The sequence below is a fragment of the Enhydra lutris genome, unplaced genomic scaffold, assembly GCF_002288905.1.
Source record: "Enhydra lutris kenyoni isolate GAN:26980312 unplaced genomic scaffold, ASM228890v2 scaffoldscaffold5, whole genome shotgun sequence".
Classification (NCBI taxonomy): domain Eukaryota; kingdom Metazoa; phylum Chordata; class Mammalia; order Carnivora; family Mustelidae; genus Enhydra; species Enhydra lutris.
The window spans coordinates 17107790-17130347 of NW_019154089.1; the positions used below are offsets into that span (position 1 = coordinate 17107790).

At 46.1% G+C, this 22558-nt stretch overlaps 1 protein-coding gene across 1 annotated transcript in view; it reads left to right on the forward strand.

Moving 5' to 3' along the window:
• The window catches only part of LOC111141266 (SH3 and PX domains 2B), a 100485-nt gene that overhangs the window by 37487 nt on the left and 40440 nt on the right, over window positions 1-22558 (forward strand). The window contains exons 3-5 of the mRNA XM_022493715.1: window positions 4092-4167; window positions 10109-10185; window positions 21239-21330. Of these exons, the coding sequence (XP_022349423.1) occupies window positions 4092-4167; window positions 10109-10185; window positions 21239-21330 (245 nt within the window). The remainder of the gene's footprint in view (window positions 1-4091; window positions 4168-10108; window positions 10186-21238; window positions 21331-22558) is intronic.

Here is a 22558-nt window from a genome sequence, read left to right on the forward strand (position 1 = left end):
GGGAGTAAACCCCTCCAAGTCCAGTCTGCCACTAACACAAACCACGTGTGGCCCTCCACGCCAGCTTCCACACTGTTTTCCTTGGACAGCGTGTCTCCTTTCTCTCCGCCACAAGCTGATGTGTTGAAAACTGCTGATGGAGTGTTCTCTCTTCCCCCTTGGAGGCCTGCAGTATGGCCACTTGACGTGGCTCCCTCTCCCTTCCCATCCCCCAGACTGACTCACTTTCCTCCTCGGTTTCCAGTCCTCCTCACCTCGAGCACCACTTCCTTTTATTATCTGGGGGGCAGGGCATGGATTTTCTAGTTTCCCAGGAGAGCAGTCTACACTGGGCCTCAGCCTGGCATGCCTCTGCTCCTGTTGCTGCAGACTGCCTGGGTCTGGGGGTTCCCATGGAGTGTCTGGAATGTGGCCTGTGGGTGCTAAGTACAACAGCTCTCTGGATAGAAGCAGTTTGTGGCCTATGAGCCTGGACACACTAAGACCAAGAGCAAACTAGCTCACAGGCTCTGATCTCTGCTTGCCCATAGTCCTCTTAGATTGTCATTCCCATTGGCAGGGTGATAAAGCAAACTAAAATTGGATATGGCTAAATGAGGAGGGTGGGTGTTCTAGTCCAGCCCTGCACCATCTGTGATGATGGCACTGGTCATGTGAGGCTATTTAAATTAATAAGAATTAAATGAAATTAAAAGTTTGATTCTCCGGTCTCTAGAGCCATGTTTCAAGCGCTCAGCCTTGGAGCTCCATCCAGGGCTAGTGGCTGCAGTAAGGGCCATACAGACACAGAGCTCTGCCATTACTGCAGAAAGTTCTGTTGGATAGCCAAGCTCTGGCTCCCGAGGGCACTTGGATAGTCTGAGGACTTTGCTAACCTTGAAACACAGCCTTGTGATGGAATGTTATTCAGCCTTAAAAAGAAAGGACATTCTGACCCCTGCTCCAACATGGATGAAACTCGAGGACATGGTACTGAGCGAAATAAGCCAAACACCGAAGGACGGACGTTGCGCGATTCCGTGACATGCAGCACCAAGAACAGGGAGATCTGTACAGATGGAAAGGGCAGTGGTGGTTCCCAGGGGCTTGGGGTGGAGAATAAGGAGTTCGTATTTAATGGGGACAGTTTCAGTTTTGGATGATGAGGTTCTGGAGATGGATGGTGGTGATGGTTGCACAGCATGTGAATGTGCTTAATGCCACTCGTTGTGTGGTCAGAAGCGTCAATATGGTAAAGCAGTCTGCGGTCCTCCTTCCCCAGATGCTGACTTGGGCTCCCTGGGCCAGGAGGCTGGCCCCTGACATGGCAGCAGGCCCGAGGAAGCATCAGAATGTAATTCCGGGACTGTCTGGTCCCCAGGGTACAATCTGTGCTTAGACTTCACAGCATGAAACCCAGATCTACCGCCTCAAATTAATAAATGACATTTGTGGGGGTGGGACACTTCAGCTCTTTGGGCCACGCTCGTCCGGGTAAAAGCAAGTCAGAACAAAGGACGAGAGAGTAACTTCCTAAAGGGTGCTGTCGGAGACCACAGGCAGCGCTGGGGAGGCCTGTTCCTCTTGCCTCCTTCTGACAGGCACAGAAGGAAGCCAGGAAGGGGAAAGGGTGGATGGATTACTGGCGCATGCCATTCTTTTCTCCAGAGTTACCTTTATCGGTGTTCCAGCATCGTCCTGACAAATAAAACTGAGAAGGACCAAAAAAGACAGCGTTAGGCAAAACCTATCATCTCTGAAAGACTCTGTAGCTGAGACCGATAGATCACCCCACTTTTCTAAAGAAAGCATGCTGTTCACCTGTGCACAAAATACTCAACTTACTTCATTTCGGGCTGATTTTTCACACTTGCGTGACACTCCAAAACCACCCTTCAGAGTGATCTTAGGGAAAGAGAGTGGGATTTCAATTAAGGTACCTGAACTAGCCAGACCGCCACTCAGCTGGGCAATGTTAGGCAGCTGTCCATCTCTGCTCCCCAGTTTCTCCTCTCTGGGACATGGGGAGCAAACATTTGTATCACAGAGTTACCACGAAGGTCAGATCAAATCATGCGTGGAAAGGTTTACTAACCGTAAACTGCCAAACAGCTGTTAGTCGTGGTGACTAGTTAGTGTTTAATATTAGTGATACGAATAGTATTAACTAGGGCACTTAGCAAACAGGTGAAGCTGTCCCCCACAGTGTTCCACTCGTTGCCTCTGTCAGTTTTTGCTGAGTGTCTACTTTGTGCCGGCATCGGAAAGCTCCTGGATGCAAAGAAAGCATCCTGCCTTTGCCCACGGGCCTGCTATGGGCTCTCCAGTTGCTGAATGATGGTGGACCAAACATGTCCCATGATGTCCCAAACATGTCCCATCGCCACACAGCACAGAGTAGGGCCAACAGGAAACCACAGATCAGACCGTGACCTCTGGGCTGCTCTGCAGGGTGCCGGGCAGGCCAAGGCAGACCGGCCTATGCAGGGGCATCACAGAGGACAGCACCAGTGGGGCAAGGAGCCCCAACTCGCCTCCCAGGCCCACAGAGCGATCCATTATCGTTGTCTCTGCTGTGTCATCAAGGCTGGTGATGTGACGGCAGGGAAGCCACGGGCTTCCACCCCTGGCCGCATCGCCTGCTGGCTGCAAGCCCATGGCAGATTTCTTCCCTCTCTGGGCTCCAGTTTCCTGGCTAATCATGTCCACCTTGAAGGAGTATTCAGAAGATTTAGTGAGAGCATGTGTCTAAAGAATCTGGTCCGTGCCTGGCACGGATAACGTGTTTCTCTTGCCCTTCCAGCCTATCCTCCCCCTCCCTGCGCACAAGCCACGCTGCTTCAGACTTTCTTTCCTTCTAGCAGAGGGGCATCTTGAATGTCTTTCTCCTGGAGGAGAAATGATGAGCGGGCTTGTTACATTCCAGCCATCACATGGGGGGCTTGGGTCCCTTTCCTTCTGCTGGAATTTCGGGCCCAGGTGCCCGTAGGGTGGTTATGCTGCCGTGACAGAGAGCCTCTCTGTACAACAAGGGCCCATCTCTCACTCGGGCTGCATGTCCGTCGGAGCTTGTTGGGGGCTCTGGACCCACGGGGCAGAGAACACACACTGTCACACACACAGAGACACACCACTGTCTGCCATGGCCAGTCACACGGCAGAAAGAAGTGGAGGTAATGAATCACACACCACTCATGACTCTCCTGCTCCAAAGTCACACATATCTCTTCTGCTCACATGTAACTGGCGCCATCCCACCGCCAGGAGGTGGGGAAGTACAGATCTACGTTGTGCTCAGGAAAAGAGCCAGAATTCTGATGACAGCCTCCATCATTGCCACGGCCCTGCTTTAATCCATAAAGTAACACTGCACGTCGGTCTCATTAGGGCCTACTTAGAGATGAGACCCAAGGTCTGTCAATTCCCCAAGACCACAAACAACAGGTCCTTGGGATTTTGTCTATCAAATCAGAGAGGCGTTATCACACTAGTAAAGGTTTCCAGTCTGGGGACTCTGCCCCTGTCCTTTCTCACTTCCACAGCAGCCTACACCTACCTCTGAAGGTGCTTCCTACACCACCCTGTAAGAATCAGTTTCCTTTTCAGTCTCTCTGAACTACGAGTCATTTCATCTCCGAACCCCATGTGCCTAGCACAGAGCGGGGCCCAGATCTATCTTTTGGGCCAACTGCGGAATCTTAGCATGGCAGGGAAGTGTAATCATCTCACAGACCTAGACCTAACCAGCCTGAGTCTCAGTGATTTGTTACCCAACAAAACCTGCAATTCTTAGGAAACAGATTGGAATTCGGGTGGCTCTGGGGGTGTTGTTCCTGTTTCCGGTCCTGTATTTGGAGACCCCCAGGAAAACTGAGAATGGTCTCTCCCAGCTCTGAGCCTTCACTGATAAGGCGGCTGTGGACAGAGAATTGTTTTCACGGAGATCCTTCATCACACTGACATTGCCTTCCCCATTAGTCTGGGTTTCTGAAAAGCTGAACACAGCAAGCCTTTGTATATCAAGTCACGTATTTCACATAATTCCCTTAAAATGTCAGAGATGCATTTATCATATTAAAGGCTTCCATTTTTGCTATTCTCCCCTTGTTTAGATGCAGATGTTGGACAAATTTCCCATGGAAGGAGGACAGAAGGATCCCAAACAGCGGATCATTCCCTTTCTGCCAGGTAGGTGAGACACATGCTGTCAGAAGGACCTCTGGGGGATCCAGGACAACCCCCACATCTCTCAGCTCAGCTTCCTGGGACAGTGTCCTAATGACCAGAGTCCCAGTCATTTGTAGAAAGTAGTGCCTAAGGATATGGGCTGTGGGGTTAGATGCTACACCATCTACTGAGGCAAGATACTTCAGCTCCAGGATCCTCAGTTTTTCTGTCTCTACAGTGGGAATAATTAGAGCTCATAAAGCTTTTGTAGTGTGTGGCATCTTTGTTTGGCTACAGTATGACTTTGCTGTTGCCATGGCGTGAATTCACACCAATTTGGCAACTTAAAACTACCCTCATTTATTACCTCACAGGAAGTCCAGGCAGGTGCTGCTGGGTTCTCTAGTTAGAGTCTCCTAAGGCAGAAGTCATCATCTTGGCCAGGCTGGGCTCTTATCTAGAGGATTAGAGAAGAATCCACTTCCAGCCTCATTCAGGTTGTTGACAGAATTCAATTCCTTGCAGTTATGGAAATAGAATACGGGTTTCCTTACTTGCTCTCAGCCAGGGACCCCTCAGCTTCCAGAAGCTGCCTGCATTCCTTATCCATCTTCTAGCTGGCACTGGGGCATTGAACCTTTCCCATGCTTCGATATCTCTCTGATTTCCCCTTCTGCTGCCACCTGTTGGAGAAGGCTGTTTGCTTTTAAGGACTCATGCATTACGTTATACCTACCTAGCTAATCCAGGATAATTTCCCTCTCTTAAAGTGAACTGTAGCATATGCTCTACAAGAGCCTAGGAGTGAGATCTCATCCTATGCACAGGCTCTGGGGCTCTGGGGCTCTGGGGATAAGGATGGACATCTTTGAGGGCCCATTTTAGAAATTCTGCCTACCTGTCTGCCACAGTGACCAAGCACCTGCTGAGCTCCAGGCACTGTGTAGGAGTTAACACACTCATGGTTGATCCCTGCCCTTAGACATGAAGTGTTCCTTTCCCCCCCCAAAAAAATTCCTTTAGGAATAGTATTAAGTATGTCTACTGTAGGCCAGTCATGGGGCTAAGTGCTTTACATTCATTACCTTGTTTAGGCTTCAGAATAACCCTGTGCCCATTTTGCAGATGAGGAAATTGAGGCTCAGAGAAATGATGATCATTTGCACAAATAGCAGAGCTGGGCTTCAAACACAGCTTTGGCTGGCTCCAAAATCCATGCCTGAAGTCAAATGGCCCCAGTTCAAATGCCAATGCCTCCGCTCATCCACTGTTACCTTTGGTGAATTATTTAAGCACAGAGTTTCATTCTTCATTTACAAATTGGAGATAATAGTGATACTTAAATAATAAAGTTGTTGTGAGGATTAGCTAAGTGCTAAGTAGCACATAACTAGCAGCAATCAAGCACTTATTATTATTTTTATATACAGATAATCAGCAAGTTGACAGTCACCAAAACCACAAATATTTAGAGCTGGAAGGGCCCTTTAGATCTTTTTTATTTTGCAGACAAGGGAGCAGGCCAGAGAGGAGGGAGACTCCCTGGGTCCCTCAGGAGCCCACTCTCCCCTCCCTACTCCAGGGTTCCGCAGTCAGCACATCAAGTGGTTCCTCCAGATATTAGCATCACAGAGTGGACTTAGAGACAGGGTAGATGTGTTTGCCAGGCCTCATCTACTGGGAGAATCATTTGCCTAAAAAAGCTCATGTTTTTAGTTCTTCCACAGAAAAAGTGTGCAATCACACTGGAATTTTTGTCTCCAGTTGGAGAAAACCCAGTGTGCCAACACAGCAGCCAACTCGTAGTGCTCCAGAGCATGGCATTTGAAGTCAAATGGACCTAGTTCTGTGACCTCACACAGATGATAGCCCTCTGCCCCCGAGCCTCAGTTTCTCCATCTGTAAATGGGACAATGACTCCTGCTTTACAAAGCTCTCCCTGGTACATAGTGGGTTCTCTGCAAAAGTCAGAAACAGGAGCGTGGGACGTCCCTTGGGAATTTCTTGGTATTCAGATTTTAGAGTCCTACTTAAATAAATGATCTGTCTGAATATTCGAGTTGAACTGGACTCCAAATGTAGGCTTTTTTCTCCAAGGAAGGAAAGGAAAGCAGTGAGTTATAACTCTTTACTGGATGAAAGGCAACAACCAGCTGTGAAAAAACTTCCCAGGACAGGGAAGAACTTGAGCTGACCCTCTCCCAAGGCCCTGAAAGCTTTCGTCGTTACAGAATCCTTTTTCCACCCACAAATTTATGTAAATGCTGTTCTCAGAGATTCAGCCCCATTTTTTCCTGCTCAGGGCACCCACTTGCTGCTCAGAGAGGTGTGGTCAGGCCCCAGGACCCCAGGAGCGTCCCTTCGTGGCTCACCACTTCACTTTTCCTTGAGGCCAAGGCCAAGGGTAGGGATACACAGGCGGCATGTCCCCTCTCCTAGGGGTCCGTTTTCTGCCAAGACTGCCGCGTCAGCAGAACAAAAGCAAGTCTCTTGTTAGCACAAAGGCAGGGGGAGGGGGGAACAGCCCTGTACAATTTTCCATCCCAGCAAGAGCTGGGGAAGCCAACTTGGCAGAGGATGCGGCTTGAAAAATAAGACTTACAGTTTGGCCTTCCACCACTGTGGAAAACAAAAGCCTGCCCGTTCCCACCAAAGCCTGTGCACTCCACCAAGCACCCTTTCCGCTCCAGGAAGGCTGGAGCTCACCCTCCTTCCCCACAACTCACACAGAAACCCATCAGGCGCAGATAAGGGACCATTGCCCCCATTGGCATTGCACTCAGAGCCCCCGGCCAAGGAGGTACTGGCTGCATGGTTCTACCCAACAGCCTAGGGCCTGAGCTGGCTTCCAGGTCTGCTGCGACAGATGATGAATTAGCCTATCAGAGGCAGGTCTTAAGAAACCAGCCAGGCCGAGGAAAGAACACGGGCCCTTAACTGAGGAGTATGAGGCAGTATCATCTAACCGGTTTCAAAAATTAAGTGATTACTCTTTTTTGAGCACCTAGGAAGGGCCAAGCCCTGTGCTGGGTGAGTCATGGAAGTTACTTCTAACAGATACAGGCTGTTCTCCCATTTTACAGATGAGGAGACCAAGGCTCTGGGAGGTAAATGCATTTCCCAAGGCAGCACAGTCACCCTGGATTGGCTGAGTTCAGCGCCTGTGGCCTCCCCAGCAGGTGCCACCACAAGGCTTCCTGTCCCCCTTGCTGGCAGGGCACCTGCCGTATGCCCAGAGACTCCTCTCCCACTGGGGCCCCGCGGGGAGAAAAGTGGTGCTTTTGTTGTCCTGTCACACCCTCAGGAGACCTTGAAGGTGCGGGAGTTCTCCATCCTTCTCTCTCAGCCCCTGCAGGCTGGGCCTTGAGAAAATTCTCTCCGTCAGTGGTGACTCCAGGACCAGCCTGTGCTGTTCCCACGGGCGGGTGCCTGCATCGTGCCTATTGTGAATTGTTAGAGTTGGGTCACAACCTCCCCAGTAAGAAGCCTGAACACCCCACTCCCCACCCTTCCTCTGATTTAGAGAAGGGGACATTATATCATAATGGGACCAAAATGGTTTTGGTAGGGACTCCTCTCCAGTTCTGAGAAACAGATTAGAGGCAGGAAGCATCTACTGTGGGAGGTTTCTCTTCAGGCAGGCATTCCTTATTTTTCCTAAAGCCTCGGGATTCTCCTCGGGGGTTCTAAACTGCTAACGGTTCCACCCACGAGGGTGGTAATTTGATTATGACAATGACTGGGGGTGGGATAGGGATGGGCCAGGGATGCTAAACATCCTGAAGGGTGGGGGACACTCCCACACAGGGAAGGACTGCCCCACCCAGAACGTCAACAGGGTACCTCCCCGTTGGGAAACACAGACTGTCCGTGCCTAGAGGGCAGGCCCTCTGCCCTGGCCCTTTGAGGGCTCACGAAGAGACTGCACCTATCGACTGAATAAAAGCAGGGACACCAGGTTGTAAACCCTCCCCACTAGGCTGCGTAATTTGCTTTTTTAATGGGAAACAGCATGAACATTTTCTGATTTCAGAAGCAATATATGTTTATGGTAGGAAATTTGGGGCAAGTCAAAGAAGAAAACAAAAAGGCTCTGTCTTCCACCACTTGGAGACAAGCACTTTGAAACCTGTGATGCGTTTTGTTCTAGATTTTTCTTTTCTAGTAAACATGGTGTGTCAGAAATTTGACTGACTCATGAGCAAAATTAAAACAATCACCATAATAAACAAAGGAGACTCCCTGTTATTAAAGAATTTGAGGAATATGCATTTTATCCACTGTGGGTTATTGTTTTCTTTCAAGTGGTAGAAGTTAAGCAGGAAAAAAAAAACTTCAACATTAGGTTGACCATATCTACCTAATTTCCTAATTGTGCCCTTTTGCCCAAGAGCCCGTGGTCAGATTATTTTAAATGTTAGGTTAACCCCTTTGGCTTTTTGGGTGCAAATCTCCCTTACCAGCTTGCATTGCAAATCTTGGAGTCAATAGGCTGTTTCCCATCATCCCTTTCAATTCTGTCTTACACAGACTCCTTTGGACCTTTCCTGCCATTCTGTTCCTGCTCACCCGAGCTCTATCTGTGGACATTGCAGCCCCCCCAGAGCCTTGCAGGAGCACTGGTTGACCTCTCCTTGCCCTGCCAGGCTTGTGACCCGAATTCCTCTCTTTGACCTGCCTCCTCTGAGCAGAAGTAGAGGAAGCTCTTCATAGCTCTCCGTGCTCTGCTATTGGAAAGGTGTGGTCTCCCTGTGCCCTCCTCTTTGACCTCCCCCTGGATACCTCCTGCACTCTGCATAAGCTTGGCAGAGGGGCTTGCCTCCATCCCCCACCTCCTTGCCCCCCCCATGTCTTATTTCTGACTTTGCCTGCCCCCTGCCTGTGCCACAGGTCCAGAACGGTGAGGCCAAGCTATCTTATTGGTCAGTGCATCCATCTGGCCACCATCTGCCCATGACTCTCCCCTGTTAGACTCATGGGAGCTTACCAATCTGCTTTAAACAAACTTCACCCAGAGCATTTTAGCATTTTGGATCATCAGTGGCATCATTTTTATTTTTGTCTTTGCCCGTGACCTGCCCACACGGTCCACTGGAAGCTCTGGTACCACATCCAGTGCTCAGGATATCACCAAGCAAGCAGTAGATGCAGTCTTGGTTAATTTTCGGTGAGGGAGGAAGTCTTGGAACCCTTCTGTTATAAACAGCTGATTTGAGGAAGAGATTGGAAGGATTTGTCATCTTGGCAAGTGAAATCCACCTTCATACATGCATCAGGTATGAGTGCCGTGTGGTGAGGGTACGAAATTGATCAAGGTCCGGTCAAATCCTTTGGTTACAGAGCCCCCGGACTAGGAGGAAAGAGGAAGCTCTAAATCGACAGTGTGTGCGATCAGAAAGAGACAGGAACTCTTAATCCATTTGAAGTAGGTCAAAGTTTCTCAACTGGGATGGTGGGTGAAGCTGGATAAGAAGGTAATCCAGACAGAGGGAAGGCACAGAATAATGAAAGACTGTGGGGTATTTGCGGAACGTAAGACCAGACTAGGCATAGGACAGAGGAGAAAAGGAGGTTGAGCTGTTAGGTGGAACATATCATTGTCCTTCTACTGCTTACTCCATCTGAGAACCCAAGAGTTCGATCATCAGATCTAACCTTTCTTCTTCATCTGGTAGGAGCCCCCTCCTTTCCCGGGATTTATCCAGCCTCTCTCATCTCACCAAAATTTGCCTCCTGGGCTCCACTCCCGCAAGCCCTTGTACTTGAGCTGTGAACAAGTCTTTGGAGGGCCATGCATGGCGTCCTCCAGGCCCTCTGGCCATCCAGCAGGGGATATTAATGGAAGCCAGGAATTTGGGTACCACTCAGACATACCACAGGCAGCCACATCCACACCCTCCAGGTTTGCTGAGAACTTACCATCACCCCCTTACAATACAGTGTGTGCTCTCCTCCTCTGCAGGCAAAATTCTCTTCCGACGGAGCCATATCCGGGACGTGGCCGTCAAACGCCTCATACCGATTGATGAGTACTGTAAGGTAAGTCTAAGAAATGCTAACACTTCCCTGCATCTTATGTCTTCCCTTTGAGTTGTTTCTTTTCTTCTTTTCCCTTTCTGGCTACAGAAATAGTCATTGTGAGCAATTCGCAGCTAAAAGAAACGTAAAATCAGAAAATCAACCACCTATGAGTCCTCAGAGGCAAAAATTATTAAGGTTTCTACGTTTCCTTTCTAGTTTTCCTCTCTATGTGCATTTCTTCATGGTGTTGACACCACCCCATATGTGTTATTTTTGTGGCTCTTTCTTTTTAATATTGTGATATAAGAATTTCCCAATGGTATAAAAACATCTTCTTGAGCCTACTTTAAATGACTGCATAGTGTTCCGCTGAGTGTTAATATTCCAGAAGTTACTTAGTCCCTGTCATTGGACGGGGCAGCTGGCTTCCAATCCCTTGAATGTTCTAAACCACAAGGGGCCTGCCTTTTGCTTAGATCTCCTTTGATTTGTGGCTGTGGTTGGGAAAGAAGCATGCTTTTCCTTTGTTTAGGTTCCCTTATCTTAAGTATTTATTTCTTGAACTTAAAATCACTAACAGTTCTGATTGAGAAGAGTGGAAATAGCAAGAAATGCCTTAACAGTGGGGCAGCCAGTGCTCTCTCTCCCAGAGACTGGAAACAGAGCAAGTATATTTGTTCTTCTCACTTCTGTCTTACATTTTCCTGGAGGTTCTAGCCAGCGTAAGAAGGCAAAAAAGAAAATAAAAGGCATACAGTTTGGAAAGGAAGAAATAAAACTGCCTTGATTCACAGATGATATGATTCTGTTGTAGAAAATCATAAGGGATCCACAAGAAAAAAAAAAACTACTAGAACTAATAAACAAGTTTAGTAAGATCATAGGATACAAGATCAATATAAAAAAATCAATTGTGGAGGCACCTGGCTGGCTCCTTCGGTGGAATGTGAGACTCTTGATCTCAGGGTCGTGAGTTCAAGCCCCATACTGGGCATGGAACCTACTTGAATAAATAAATAGATAAATAAATAAAACTCTTTCCTTATAAAAAACAATCAGTTGAACCTCTAAAGACTAAGCATGAACAATCCAAAAATGAAATTAATCATTCTACTCACAACAACATTAAAAAGAGTAAAATACTTAGGAATGAATTTAAGAAGTACAAGGTTTATACATTGAAACTACAATACACGGTTGAAAGAAATTAAACCAGCTCTGAAGTAATGGAGAGACATTCCATACCCATGGACTAGAAGACTCAACAATGTTAAAATGGCAATTCTTACTACTCAGCCATCAACAAGAATGAAATCTTGCCATTTGCAATGACACGGATGGAACTGGAGGGTATTACGCTAAGTGAAACAAGTCAGTCAGAGAAAGACAAATACCATATGATTTCACTCATACGTGGAATTTAAGAAAACAAAACAAACCAGCAATGGAGGGGGAGACAGAAAGGCAAACCAAGAAATAGACTCTTAACTACAGAGAACAAACTGATGGTTACCAGAGGCAAAGAGATTGGGGGATGGGTGAAATAGTGATGGGGGTTAAGGAGCACACTTGCTGCGATGAGCACCGGGTAATGTATGGAAGTGCTGCATCACTGTATCATACCCTAAAATTAATATTACACTGAATGTTCACTAACTGGAACTTAAAGAAAAACTTTAAAAAATCTAGGAGAATAAATTAGAATTTGGGGGTCAGGATGAATTTCTTAATGAGAACAATGTGTGTGTGTGTGTGTATTATATATACTTGGAATTTGTAGAAATTGATATGAAAAAGATAACCATACAGGGAAAATGGGCAAAGGACAGGGTTGGAAATATAAAAAGAAAAAACAAAAACAAATAAAATAGCCCAATGAGGGCGCCTGGGTGGCTCAGTGGTTGAATCCTCTGCCTTCGGCTCAGGTCATGATCTCAGGGTCCTGGGATCGAGTCCCGCATCGGGCTCTCTGCTCAGCAGGGAGCCTGCCTCCTCCTCCTCTCTCTCTCGGCCTGCCTCTCTGCCTACTTGTGATCTGTCTGTCAAATAAATGAAAAAAAAAAAAATCTTAAAAAAAAAAGCCCAATGACAAACAATAACAAAAAAGATACAAAATAAAATAAAATGGCAGTTCTTCCCCAGTTGATCTCTATATAATCTCTGTCAAAATCCTAGTAAGCTTTTTTGTAGAAATTAACAAGCTGATCCTAAACTGTGTGGAGAAATGCAAGGAACCCAAAATATCCAAAACAATTATGAAAAAGAAGAATAAAATTAGAAGCTTGTAGTACCCATTTCAAAACTTCTACAAAAGCTACGATAATCAAGACAGTGTGGTACTGGCATAAGGGCAGGCACATAAATCAGTGGGACAGAAATGAGATCCTCGAAATAAACTTTTGTGAAACATGGTCAATTGATTTTCAGCAATAGTGCCAAGAAATTCAGTAAGAAAAGGATAATCTTTTTAACAGTGTGGGATAATAGAACATCCATACGCCAAAAGGAAAAAAATTAAGTTGGATCCCTACCTCATACCGTGCACAAAAATCAACTCAAAATGGATTACAGACCTAAACATAAGAGCTAAAATTATAAAACTTCTAGAAGAAAACATAGACGAAAATCTTCATGATCATGATTTAGGCAGAGAGTTCCTAGACAGGACACCAAAAGAGAAAAATTGATAAATTGGGCTTCATTAAACTTCCGAACTCTGTACTTCAAAAACATCGCGTGAAGAAAATGAAAAAATAGGTCACAGATTAGGAGAAAATATTTGTAAATCATATCTCTGACAAGGGACTTGTATTGAACCTATATAAAGAACTCTTAAAACTCAACCATAAAGATGACCCAGTTTTAAAACAGACAAAAGGGGTGCCTGGGTGGCTCAGTCGGTTAAGCGTCTGCCTTCAGCTCAGGTCATGATCCCAGGACCTGGGATCAAGCCCCACATCAGGCTCTCTGCTCAGCAGGAAGCCCGCTTTCCCCGCTTCCCCCACCCCCATTTCTGTTCCCTCTCTCGCTGTATCTTTCTCAGTCAAATAAATAAATAAAATCTTTAAAAATAAATAAATAAAAATAAAAATAGACAAAAAAGATTTGAGTAGAAATTTCACCCAAGAAGATGCATGATGGTTATTAAGGCTGTGAAAAGGTGTTCAGCTTCATTAATCATTAAGCAATGAGAAATCTGCAGAGCCATGGGAATGGCTATAATCCATCCACAAGACAGCAAAACCAAGAGCTGGTGAGGATATGGAGAACGTGGACACATGATAGGACATTCTGGTGGGGATACATGATCGGAAGCCACTTGGGAAAACTTCAGCACTTTCTTCCACAAGTGAAATTGACCATGTGGCCACTCTTAGGTATCCAGAGAATTGAAAACATGTCCACACAAAGACTTGGATGTATGTGTTTGTAGTAGTACCAGTTCATAATAGCCAAAAACTGGAAGCAATTCAGATGTCCATCATCAGGTACATAGATAAAGAAAATGTGGACTCTCCATACAATGAAATATTTTTCAACAATAAAATGCAGTGAAATCCTGAAAAATGCTGCAAGTTGGATGAATCTCAAACCCATGATGCTGAAAGAAGCCAGATACAAAAGACGACGTGTTGCGTGATTCTATCTACATGAAATGTGCAGAAAAGGCAACTTTATAGAGACGGAGAGCCGATCAGTGGTTTCCGAGGCCTGAGGACAGTGCAGGCAGAGATGGACCACACATTAGGTGGGGGAAATTTTTGAGGTGATGGAAAAGTTCTAAAACTAGATTGCAGTGATGGCTGCACAACTCTATAATTTACTAAATGTCATTGAATTGTATCCTTCTAATGGGTGGGTTTTATGATACATAAATTATACTTCAATACATCTTAAAAAAAATATAAAGGGGGGCATGCGGTATGGGGATAGATGACCCTTGTCTTGGCAGGAGACATCACATGGGCAGAAGAATCACTCCTGATCACTCCTGTCTTCTCCTTGCCAGACATGACCTCATTTCACCCCTCCAACAACCTTAAGAAATAGGTTTTATTATTCCCATTGTGTAGACGAGGAAACAGAGGCCCAACAAAGTTCTCTCTCTTTCCCTGTGCCCAAAATGAATAAATAAATGTTTTTTTTTTTAAATCCTGGAATAAAAAGAGATAGCAGCTCCCTGCATCTGGCTGGTGCTTGGAATGGTATAGAGATCATGAATTCACCTGGATTCTGGATTTGCCATAGGGAAGAAATGGCTTATGTCGTGTGAGCCATATGGAAGTTACCACTCCCTACTATTAATGCATCATAAGGAGCAGAACAGATATTTTGGGGTTTGGGTTGGCCAAATTCCCCAGCCTGGCTTCAAGGGAACTGCCTCCTGGAAGGAGATGAAACCGTCTATTCACAAAGTCTGCAAAATCTTTTACAGACTACACAGACTTACTTAACATTTGAGTATCTGTTAATAACATTGTTGTGAGCTGACTTAAGCCAATTTAATCTATAACTATTAGCTTTATTTTAGTAGAAATTGGTAATCTCCAATAGGTAAAGATAGACAAAGACTGTGGGTATCCCAAATCTAATTCCAACTAGGAAGAAACTTTCTGCTCTATTAGATCTGTTATAAAGTTACAGTAATTAACATAATATGGTGTTGGCACAAGGATAGGCAGACCATTAGAACAAAATAGAGAAGCCAGAAACAGACCTGTGTGTTTTGGGACACTTTAATATTGGCAAAAGCAGCCTGGCAGGTCATTGAGGAAAGGGTGGATTCCTCAGTAAGTGGGAATCCATATGGGAAAAAACAAAGCAAAACAAAACAAAACAAAAAAAGGTAACTAACCCCTGCCTCACACCACACATGTAATCATTTCCAAGGAAATTAAAGACTTAAATGTAAGATGCAATAGTATAAAAGGTTTTAGAAGATAAAAACGGGGTGGGGGGATACTTTATAATCTCTAGGTATAGAGAGATTTTTAAAGACACAAAGTACCAACCATAAAAAGACAGATTTATTTGACTACATTAAATTTAAGACTCTGTTTATTGAAGAACACAGTGAAAACAGGACTTGGCCAAATTCTGCCACATATACAAGCATTTATTATCAAGCAGCTCCCTAAACAGCCTCTCAAGTTGTTCTGTAAGCTTACTGAAATATCAGCTGTCGGTCTGACACCACTTTGCATGGACATTTCCTCGAGACAAATGGAATGATAGCCCAGTGCCAGGATCAGCTAATCCCACCCTGGTCTGACAGTAAAATCCCCTAGAAGAGACAGAACACAGAGGACTCGGAATCCTAGACCCAGTGCACCATTTTGGAGGATGGATTTGCCACATTCTTTTCATGCAAGGACCAGAGTAGCTGAGAATATTTCTAGAGCATCCCTCATTTCGCCAGTAAAGAGTATCATTTCTAACAACTGTCGTGATGGTAAATAAAGGCTGTGGTGTTGGTCAGAGGTCAAGAAAACTGAAGCCATGAAGTAGCCTTTTCTAGAGTGAGGACTTGTGAGTAGAGCTCTTTACTTGCCGAAGTGTTCATTTTTGATGAAGATTCAGATTTTTACTAACTGTTATTGGGGTGTAACTTAAATCTAACATACACACATAAACAGACAGACAAACACATGAGTGTGTTTGCCCATACTGTAGTATTTTAAAGTAAATGACAGGCAGTCTAATGGCAGAGTTTACCAGACACCTCCTGTCAAGATTTTTACTGTATACTACCACCTGTATTGTTGTTATTATTATTATTATCATCATTATTATTATTTTTAAAATTACCTCACTTTTTTAACTTCTTAAAAATATACTCTTTGGAGGAAATTTTACAATACACCATAATATAAAATTGCTAAAACTTGCCATAAAAATAAAAGTAAGAGCAATGAAACAATAGCAACAAAGGATAGGTCTTTAAATCTAGCCAGCTGCCGCTGCCTGCCTACCCAAGGCCCCTCACTGCCTGGTCCTGCTCTTTTTTTTTTTCTTTTTTCTTTTTTCTTTTTAAAGGCTTATTTATTTATTTATTTATTTATTTTAGAGAGAGCATATGCCAGTGAGGGCTGGGGGAGGGGCAGAGGGAGAGAATCTTCAAGCAGATCCCTTTCTGAGCACGGAGCCCCACATGGGGCTCGATCCCATGACCCATAAAGTCATGTCCTGAGCCAAAACCAGGAGTTGGATGCTCAACTGACTGAGCCACCCAGGCCCCCCAACCTCGTCCTGCTCTTAAGAGGCAAGTTAGGAAGGAAAGCTTTTTCTTCCAGGAATTTCCCAGTTTTAGGTCTTATGTTAAACTCTTTAATCCATTTGGAGTGGATTTTTGCATGTGGTGTAAGATAAGGACCCAGTGTCATTCTTTTGCATGTGGATGTTGTTCTCCCAGCACCATCTGTTGAAGAAACTCTCCCTTCCTCATTGTATGTCCTGGGAGCCTTCTTCAAACACCAGTTGCCCGTATGTGTGGATTTATTTGAGGGCTCTTGGCAGTGATTTTGTGGATGTAATACCAAAAGCAGAGGCAACAAAAATAAAAATAAATAAGTGGGACTATATCAAACTAAAAGGCTACAAAACAAAGGAAATAATCAACAGAGTAAAAAAAGCAACAAACAAAATGGGAGAAAATATTTGCAATTCATCTATCTGTCAAGGGGTCAATCTTCAAAATATATAAAGAACCCATATATCTCAATCGTAAAAAAGCTAATAACCTGATTTTAAAATGGGCTAAGACCTTGAATAGACATTTCTCCAAAGAAGATACACAAATAATCAACTAGTATATGAAAAACTGCTTAATGTCACTCGTCATCAGGGAAATGGATATCAGAACCACAACGTCAGGATGGCTATTACAAAACACAAAAACAAAAAACAAGTGTTGGTAAGGATATGGAGAAATTGGAACACTTGCACACTGTTGGTGGGAATGCGAAATGCAGCTGCTATGAAAAACAGTATGGAAGTTCTTCAAAAAATTAAAAATAGTGCTGTCATATGATCCGGCAATCCCACTTCTGGGTATACAGCCAAAGAAATTGAAGTCAGGGATCTGGAAGAGAGATTAGCACTCCCATGCTGGTGACAGCACCGGGAAGAAACTTTCTGCTTCACTAGACCTGTTACAAAGTTACAGTAATTAATGTAGTCTGGTGTGGGAACCGAGTGGTGGAAACAACCTAAGGTGATAGATACATGGGACAGAATACTAGTCCGCCTTCAAAAAGGATATTCAGACATACATCACAGTTGGGTGAACCTAAGGATGCCGTGGGAAGTGAAATAAGCCTGTCTCAGAATGATAAAATCCTACATGATTCCACTTCCGTGATCTGAAATCGTCCAACTCAGAAGCGCAGAGCAAATTGGTAGTTGCCAGGCAATGGAGGGACAGAAAAATGCAGAGCTACTAACTGATGGGCGTGAAGTTTCGGTCAAGCAAAAGGAGTAAGCTCTAGAGATCCCCAGTACGACACCCAGCCATACGGTATCACGTACTTAAAATTTGTCACAAGGATAGATCTCGTGAGTGTTCTTATCACACCAAAATAAAATTTTAAAAATAGAAAGAGAGAGAAGTGGTCATTCTCTGGGACATTCATTTTGAAGTTCAAGGGGACTGAAAGAACTGAGAAAACTCAACCCCCTCACTAGGCGAGGCATTGTTATCTAACAAGGCTGTCTTGCTAGCTCTAGATTCACCACCGGGAACTACCATTCAACGGTACTTAATTGATACAATACTGAGAGGCAGAGAGTTAATGTTGTCAAGCAGTTAGTGTATGATGGAAACCTTAACTCACTCATTCGGTAGCACGACCTTCCAGGGGGGTGTTTGTGATTTCCATTTTACAGATGAGCAAACTGAGGCTCAGAGAGGTGATGGGACATGGCCAGAGCTAGAATCAAGAGCTGGGTCCATCTGACCTTTTATCATGACTCTCAGCAAACGGGACTCATTCTGCTCACCTCTCCTCTCGTCCCTGCCATCGACCAGCCACATCTCTCCACAGGGCCAGGATTCTATCCAGGGTAGAAGCGAGTTTTCCTGGAACTGTGGTTCTTTGTTTTCACTGACCGAACACAAGACAATTCTGGAGTATTTCAGAAGCAGAATTATTTCTGTGCCCCAGGTCACGTTTTTACTGTTAGCCTGTCCTTCCAAAATGAAAGGGACAAACATCAAAGCGTTGGGTGCCGCCTTTTATTAGGAGCTTGGCTGTATTTGATGGTTTGGGGGTTTGGCTTTTACTTCCTAGGAATTGCTCAAAACCAAAAGGGAACTTGGCATTGTCAGGAGGTTTCCATGGGCCTCTTTATCCCTTCCCTCACTGGTTCTTTCAGAGCCTCTGCTCATTTCATCAGGGATCACCCTGGGAGGCCCACCATAGGTGGAGGCCATGGCCACCTCAGAGCCTACCCTGCTCCCCCCAGAAAGGGCCATGCGGCCACACCTAGCATTTCCCTCATGGCATTGATCCAGTGAATACACTAAACAGGTTATCAGAGAATCCCCAGCACTTTCTAGACCTATAGGGAAGGTGCAGGGGAAGAGCCACATAGCCATGCCCTCCGTGGATTCGGGGTCGAGGAGCTGGAGTCGGCCAGCCCTGGGCTCTCCGATCCTACCTACTTCACCAGAGCTTCCGTTTCCCCATCTCTGAAATGGGCCAGCCCTCCCAGCATTACATGGAATGACATAGACGAGGGCGTATCAGGAGCTGTCAAGTGCTGAGCCGACATAAGGGAATGGTGTTACTCAAGTCTGGGGGCAGCCACAAGATTTCTGCACACAAAGCAGCTAAGACGCACCACGGTCCAGCTTATAATCAGCTCTTTCATTATGTGGTTCTGACTGTATGAGCTGCGGGATTTCAGAGGAAGGAGAGACCCAAGGGGCCCCCCAACATAGCAGCTCATCCCAAGCAGAATGAATCCTCCAAACCAGAAAGAGAAGGAGGTCAGAAGCCAAAGGCAGGGGCGGGAAGTGCCTGCTCTCTCCCTGTTGGGCTCTCTGCCTCCAGCCTGGAAAAGATCAGTCCCTGGGGATTGGCTGCAGAACAGGAGGTACATCGAGGCTATTAAATCAGTGAGCCACAAAATAGCAGGCCCTTCACCCCAGAAGGTAAAGCTTGGACAGTGACTAGGGAGGTCACCCTACTAAAACATGTCTACCCACCTCACATCTTCTTCTTTAGATCTGAGACAGCCTAGGCATTTGGCTGAAAGCCTGAGCCGGACTCAAAGGCTATATAGGGTCAGCTACCCAGGTGACCATCAGTGGGTGAATGAGTAAACAGAACGTGGCCTATCCGTACAGTGGAATATTATTCAGCCTTGAAAAGGAAGGAAAGTCCAGCACCTGCTACGACATAGATGAACCTTGAGACCATTAGCTAAATAAAAGCAGCCCGGCACAAAAGGACAAATACTGTATGATACCACTTAGACAAGGTGCTTAGAGTCATCAGAATCATACAGACAGAAAATAGAATGGTTGCCAGGAGCTGGAAGAAGGGGGAACTATTTAATAGGTACAGGGCTTCAGTTCTGCAAAACAAAGCATTCTGGGGATGGAAGATGGGGATGGTTGCATAACCAGGCCAATGTACTTAATGCCACTGAACGGTGCGCTTAAAAATACTTAAGATGATGGGGCATCTAGCTGGCTCAGTCAGTAGAGCATAGGACTCTGGGTCTCCAGGTCATGAGTTTGAGCCCTGCGTAGGGCATGGAACCTACTTAAAAAGAATGATCAAGATGGCAGGTTTTTTGTGTATTTTGCCACAATTAAAACTTTTCAAAAATCAGAAAAATAAATCGAAATACCCCTGAAGCCCAGAAGAAGGTACCAGTGGAGACTCCCATCTGTCTCTCCGTTAGTCCAGCCCAGCCTCGTGTCAGGGATGGGGTATCACTTTGCAGGGGATGAATGGGAGGTGAGCTTTTAGGGGCTTGTTATATAGAAAATAGAGGACGTGTTTATCTCCACTCCCAACTCACTCAGCACCTGCAGGAGGCACATGAGAGGCACCCAGGAACGAGGCCTTCTGTGGAGAGGAGCAGAGTTCTGCGTCCCTCAGGAGCATGCCCTGGTGGGCTGAAATGGCTGGCAGAATTGCACGTGCTGTTTACATTTGTGCATGTGTGCGTGATGCAGCTCTCCTGCCCCACGATCTGCATCCTCGGGACCTGGGCCAGAAGGGGCTTAAATAAAGATCGGTTGCCCTGAGCTCTTTATTCATGATGGAGCGTCGTCATAGTTTATCCTTTCCGGTTGGGGGTGCATCCCATCCTTTCGTATTGGACATGTCGACCCAGAGATCGTGTCTGTTGAATCACTGAATGGATACCCCTTGGGAGCTGAATGGGCACAACGAATGCCTGGTCCCCTTTGTGCCCTCCACCCGCTCCTTATCCAACCTGCTGGCAGACATCTGAGGCTCCTTTAACTGATGAGCTAGGGTGGCAAATTAATATGGACTGGGGCAGTGACAGATGCCAAATGTTCAGTAACCTGGAACTCCTAACCTCTACCCAAGTCATAAAGCAGCACCCTCACTGTAACACGGCAGATCTGTAACTTAAGACACGCATGCAGGCGTGTTGGAAACCAGCTTAGTGTTCACCAGTAGGCAGCTGGGTCAGTAATGTGTGACACATTTGGGCAGTAGATACACTCAGCATCAAGTCGACGTGAAGTCATAGCAGAATAACGACATGCATGAAGTCCCCAGTTTCATGTTTTAGATAAATGTATACATGTTATTTGCTCAGCTATGCCCATAACATGTATGTGTGTGTGTGTGTGTGTGTACACAGTGTGTGTGCACACATGCATGTGTGTGTGGTCCCCAAAGCAGCACATTCTCAGACCCTACCCCAGATCTACTGAATCAGAGCATCTGGGGGTAGGACCCAGCTGTCTGGTTTCACAAGCCCCCCACGTGATTCTGATCATACCCAGGTTTGAGCAGTCCTGACTCATGCCATTCCTGATACCCCTTTCCTTCCTTTGGACTCATTTGTGTCTCTTCTCCAGGCCCTGATCCAGCTGCCCCCCTACATCTCTCAGTGTGATGAGGTGCTGCAGTTCTTTGAGACAAGACCCGAGGACCTGAATCCGCCCAAAGAGTAAGTTGGTGTGTGGACTTCCCCAGAACGTGCCCTCATGGCCGTGCCTGCTCCTGGGCCGGTTCCAAGAGGAGGAGGAGTAGAGCAAAGGAAAAATTAAACTTGACCATCCTGATTGAGCCCTTGTGGGGTCTTGCTCCACGTGGCCCTCACCGAGGAAGGAAGCTGGTCCAGGGTCACTACTGGAATCCCTTACATGCCTCCACCTCCCAGGCACGCCTGGAGAGTGCTAAAAGCAGGAGCCTGGGTGCCCTTGGGGTGGGGCCTTGCCACAAGGGTAAAGTTGCTCTTGAAGGATATGAATGAATGAGTGACACAACCTGCTCGAGGTCTCAGCACTTGTGAGCAACAGGGCCAGGACCAGGATTTGGTCCTGATCATCCAGGGTCTAACACTGTCCAAAATGTTCACCCCAGCCCCTGCAGAAGAGGAGAAAACACCCCCGGGTGCCTGTCAGTGCATGCCCAGTGGGCCGGGCGGCCCAGGCACACTATAGAGACTCTCACCCCCTGCCTGCTGGCTTTACACACCAGGAGTTGATGGCACCCGTGGCCCTGCCAGCCCGAAACACTGACATACGCATCGTGCTTTTTAATAAGTTTAATTGAGAAAACCACCGTGTGTGTCTGCAGAAAGAAGTGTTCTCTCTAGTGGAACGGTCTCAGGGCGGGAGAGGAGGCCAGCCCACAGGTGTGGGGTGGTCATGGGTCAAGCACCTGTCTGGAAGGGCTGAGAAGTGCCAGCCAGGCTCTTTAACCAGAGAGAGAGCAGGTGCAGATGCACACACAAGCACACATATGCACAAATAGAACAGCCACTAAAACTAAAAAACATAGCCTAGACTACAGCAGAGAAAGCACAGCCATGATAAGCTAACAGCATCCTGCTGGAGTGTATTATCTAGTTGCAAGAGGCTTCCTTAAGAAGCCTTAAGGAACTCTTAAACTCTTAAGAAGGAAGAGTTTCCAATCTCTCTGTCCCTTCCCTGCTATATGATGACCTTCAACAGGTGTCATGACTTCTCTGAGCTTCTGTTTCCTCATCCGTAAAGTGGTCTTGGCTAAAACTCCGATCCTGTCTTGGTTGTGAGGATTCAATACCATCCTGCCCATAACGAGAGCCTGGCGCATGAGGGGTCCTTACCTGGTGATGCCTTCCTGTCTTTAAGCCAGGCTTTGACAGGGAAGGAAAGTGGGATGGTTGCCAAGGACCCAGGGGATGGCTCTGG